This window comes from Nannospalax galili, unplaced genomic scaffold (genome assembly GCF_000622305.1).
Source record: "Nannospalax galili isolate Female #2095 unplaced genomic scaffold, S.galili_v1.0 scaffold391, whole genome shotgun sequence".
Taxonomy (NCBI): Eukaryota; Metazoa; Chordata; class Mammalia; order Rodentia; family Spalacidae; genus Nannospalax; species Nannospalax galili.
This window is the reverse complement of record NW_008329323.1, coordinates 761,671-765,605: the sequence shown is the minus strand read 5'-3', so window position 1 is coordinate 765,605 and position 3,935 is coordinate 761,671. Positions and strand designations below refer to the sequence as shown.

At 43.8% G+C, this 3,935-nt stretch overlaps 1 protein-coding gene across 1 annotated transcript; it reads left to right on the top strand.

Moving 5' to 3' along the window:
- Positions 1 to 2,242: 2,242 nt before the first annotated feature.
- Positions 2,243 to 3,193, top strand: LOC103736493 (olfactory receptor 10H5-like). The gene has a single exon (XM_008836012.2). The coding sequence runs from the start codon at positions 2,246 to 2,248 to the stop codon at positions 3,191 to 3,193; it is 948 nt and encodes a 315-aa protein (XP_008834234.1). The 5' UTR covers positions 2,243 to 2,245.
- Positions 3,194 to 3,935: the final 742 nt, after the last annotated feature.

Genomic DNA, 3,935 nt, shown 5'->3' with positions numbered 1-3,935 from the left:
GGTAACAATGCTAGTTGGTAAGTCTTGTGATGAACAGTTGGAATGACAGGCTTCAGGGATCCCCTGAGATCAGGAATTTGTTTATCACAACATTCAATGACCATTTGTGGCTAGAGTCACAGGTCTGCCAGATGTTACAACCTATGATTGCCTCAGAGAATTGTTTCTACTGTAAGAGGAGAGGAGGAACAGAGGAGATGAGATGGGCAGGCACAATGGCCCAAGAGAGGGGGGACAAGATGAAAGCTGGGGCTGGGTCCATGTGGTGGACAGCCAAGGAGCGAGGTCCAGAGATGGTGGCTAATGGACAGGACAGATGAAGAAGAGCCAAAATTTGTCCCTCGTGTGTTATTAGCTCAACTGGATTAGTTCCCTGTAGACTATAAATCTTTCACATGTGGCATAACCCTTCCTGAAGTCAAACTGAATTGTACATTTTCCAAGTGTGATTCTGCTCTTGGCTCAGGAATCACATTTACCAAAAATTATCTATGCTGGGGGGAAGGGGTCAAGTTTGTAATCTTGGAATGAAATTAGTTGCATGGTAAACATTTGAAAATGTGCTATCAAAACAGTAGCTTGAGAAGTCAGCAACAGAGATACATATGTGCATGCATGAAAAAGATATACTTAGAAATTATTATCAAAGTTAAATGCAGACTTTTGAGTATACTGGATGACATTTAAATTTTTTTACATTTGTGTGTGTGTGTGTGTGTGTGTGTGTGTGTGTGCATATGTGTCACAGTGCATTGTGCTAGAGAACAACTTGAGGAGTCAGTTCTCTGCCTCCATCATGTGGGTCCTGAGATTGAACTCAGGTTGCCAGGCTTGGCAGCAAACACCTTTACCTGCTGAGCCATCACACAGTATCCTTCCCCCATTTTTAATGGCTGATATTTTACTCCCATTGATCTGCAAATCTGTGACAATCCACTTTATTAATTCCTGTTGATTTATTTATCATGTGTCCCACCTGTCCCCTCCTCTCATATACCTGCTATAATCTGCTCAAAATGCCTGCATATATGCGCCTGAATTCTTGTGAAATCTGTGAGGTTGCAGATAAATGCTTTGGCTAAGGGCCACTGTTCTGTCCCAGGGAGCTCCTTTGTGCCCCCAGAACTGTATTTTGTGCCATCCATATCTCTCTTTTGATGTTGTTTGTGGTTCCTAGCTTTGTCTGAAGAGTAATGGTGTGCAGCCAGCCCAATCCACTCTTCCACTTTTCCAGTTTTGTGGGATTCATCTTGTTAAGATGATCCATGCTGTTGATATAATACAGTTGATCTTTTGATTTCTTTTCTGTTTTTTTTTTGTTTTTGTTTTATGCCCCAAACTCTCTGTTATCTCAGATTATGCTGCAATGAATATTGTAGACCACAGACCCTCACTTGTATGAGAAATTCTTTTTGGTTATTTTTTTTTTGTGGTTTTGTTTGTTTTGTTTGGTTTTGTTTGGAGACAGGCTCTCACTCTGCAGCCCTCACAGGCCTGGAACTGTGTAGAACACGTTGACCTCAAATTCATGGAAATCAAACCCCCTTTTCCTCCTGAAAGCTGGTATTAAAGGTGTATGCTACAATATCTAGTTGAGAAACTCTTTCAGGTGGAGACCAAATGAGTTTGAGGATTTAGGATGTTTTTTTTTTCTTTGAAATATTTTATTTATTATTTTATTTTATGTGTATGACCCACCATGTTTTCTGAGACAGGGTTTTTCACTAGAACTGGAGGTTCACTGACTAGGTAGCTAGTGATCCCTGGGAACCCTCCTTTCTGCACCTTGACAGATTATTATTCTATGTTCGTTCCAAGAATAAACAGATCCAGATACTTTCATGGAAGCGCTTTACAGCTGAGTTATATCCCCAGCCCCTTGTCATTATTCTTTAGATAATTCAGTATAACAACCATTTACATTATATGCACATTCTGTTAGATATTATAAATTATCTAGACATGATTTAGTAAAGTCTGGGGAGAATTTGCATAGACTATGCAAGTACCACTCCATTTTACATAAGGCACCTAAGTAGCCATAGATATTGATGGGTGATGATAAGTCTTGGCACTAATCCCCATGAATACTAAGGGATGACTGTATAAATACATTTTTGCAAGTGGACTAATCATGTTTTAGACAAGTAAAGAACCTTTCTGATGTCCTTCTAAGAGCTCCCAAGGAAACTTGTGCTCCTAAACACTAAGCCTTCTTTCTTTATCCCACTCAGTTGTGGCTGCCATGTTGGGGTTGAATTACACCTTTCTGTCTGAGTTCATCCTCATTGGCTTCTCTACCTTCCCTCACCTTCAGTTGATGTTCTTCCTTCTGTTCCTGCTCATGTACCTCTTCACTCTGTCGGGAAACCTGATCATCATGGTCACCATCTGGAGTGAACAGAGTCTCCACACACCCATGTACCTCTTCCTGTGTGCCCTCTCCATCTCTGAGATCCTCTACACCTTAGCCATCATCCCACACATGCTGGTTGACCTGCTCTCCTCACTGCACTCCATCGCCTTCCTGGCCTGTGCCAGCCAGATGTTCTTCTCCTTCACATTTGGTTTCACCCACTCTTTCCTACTCACCATCATGGGCTATGACCACTATGTGGCTATCTGTCACCCACTGTGCTACAATGTGCTCATGAGCCCTCAAGGTTGTGCCTGCTTGGTCGCCTGGTCCTGGGTTGGTGGCTCAGTTGTGGGCACAATGGTGACAACAGCCATTTTCAACCTCACCTTCTGTGGACCCAATGAGATCCACCATTTCTTCTGTCATGTTCCACCTCTGTTGAAATTGGCCTGTGGAGAGGATGTACTGGTGGTGGCCAAGGGTGTGGGCTTGGTATGCATCACTGTCCTGCTGGGCTGCTTCCTCCTCATCCTCCTCTCATACGCCTTCATTGTGGCTGCCATCTTGAAGATACCCTCAGCAGAGGGGCGGCACAAGGCCTTTTCCACGTGTGCATCCCACCTGACAGTGGTGGTTGTGCACTATGGCTTTGCCTCTGTCATCTACCTCAAGCCCAAGGGCCCCAAGTCTTTGGAAGGAGACACCTTAATGGGCATCACCTACACAGTCCTCACACCCTTCCTCAGTCCCATCATCTTCAGCCTCAGGAACAAGGAGCTGAAGGTAACCATGAAGAAGGCCTTCCTTAGGAAACTATTTCTGCAAAACTCCTGAGGAAGCTGGCTTTCTGGTGAGAATGTGATATGGAGAAATTCAGTTGCCCTTCTCCCTCTGTCCTTACCTTCTCTAATTCCCTTTCTTCTCATCCTCCTCCTTCTCCTCTCTCTCTCTCTTTCTCTCTCTCTCCCTCTCCCTCCCTTTTTCCTTCTCTCTGCTTCCCTCCTTTCTTTTTTAAAAAATATTTTAATTATTTTTATCTTATGTGTATGCATGTATTGTCTGCATGTAGGTAAGTGCACCTGTGTTCTGCAATGCCTGCAGAGGACAGAAGAGGCGTCGGATCACCTGGAACTGGAGTTACAGACAGTTGTTAGCTGCCATGTGAGTGCTGGGAATTGAACCCGGGTCTTCTGCAAGAACAGTGTTCTTAACCACTGAGCCATCTCCCCAGCCCCCACCCCCTTCCTTTTTAGTAGTTGTAAACTCAACTCACATATCATATAACTTACCATTTAAAGATTTCCATAACCAGTAGTAGTCACATTAGAACATTTTTGTTGTTGTTATTTGACACCAGGGTCTCCCTGTAACCACAACTGGCCTGGAACTCACTATGTAGACCAGGCTGGCCTTGATCTCACAGAGATCCATCTGTTTCTGCATCCTGAGTAAGACTATTAAAGGCATGTGCCACCATATCCAGCTTTAGACCATTTTTATCTCATCACAACAACACCCCCCCCCGAGAATTCTAGCTGGGTGTGGTGGTGCATAACTGTGATCTCAGTACTTGGGA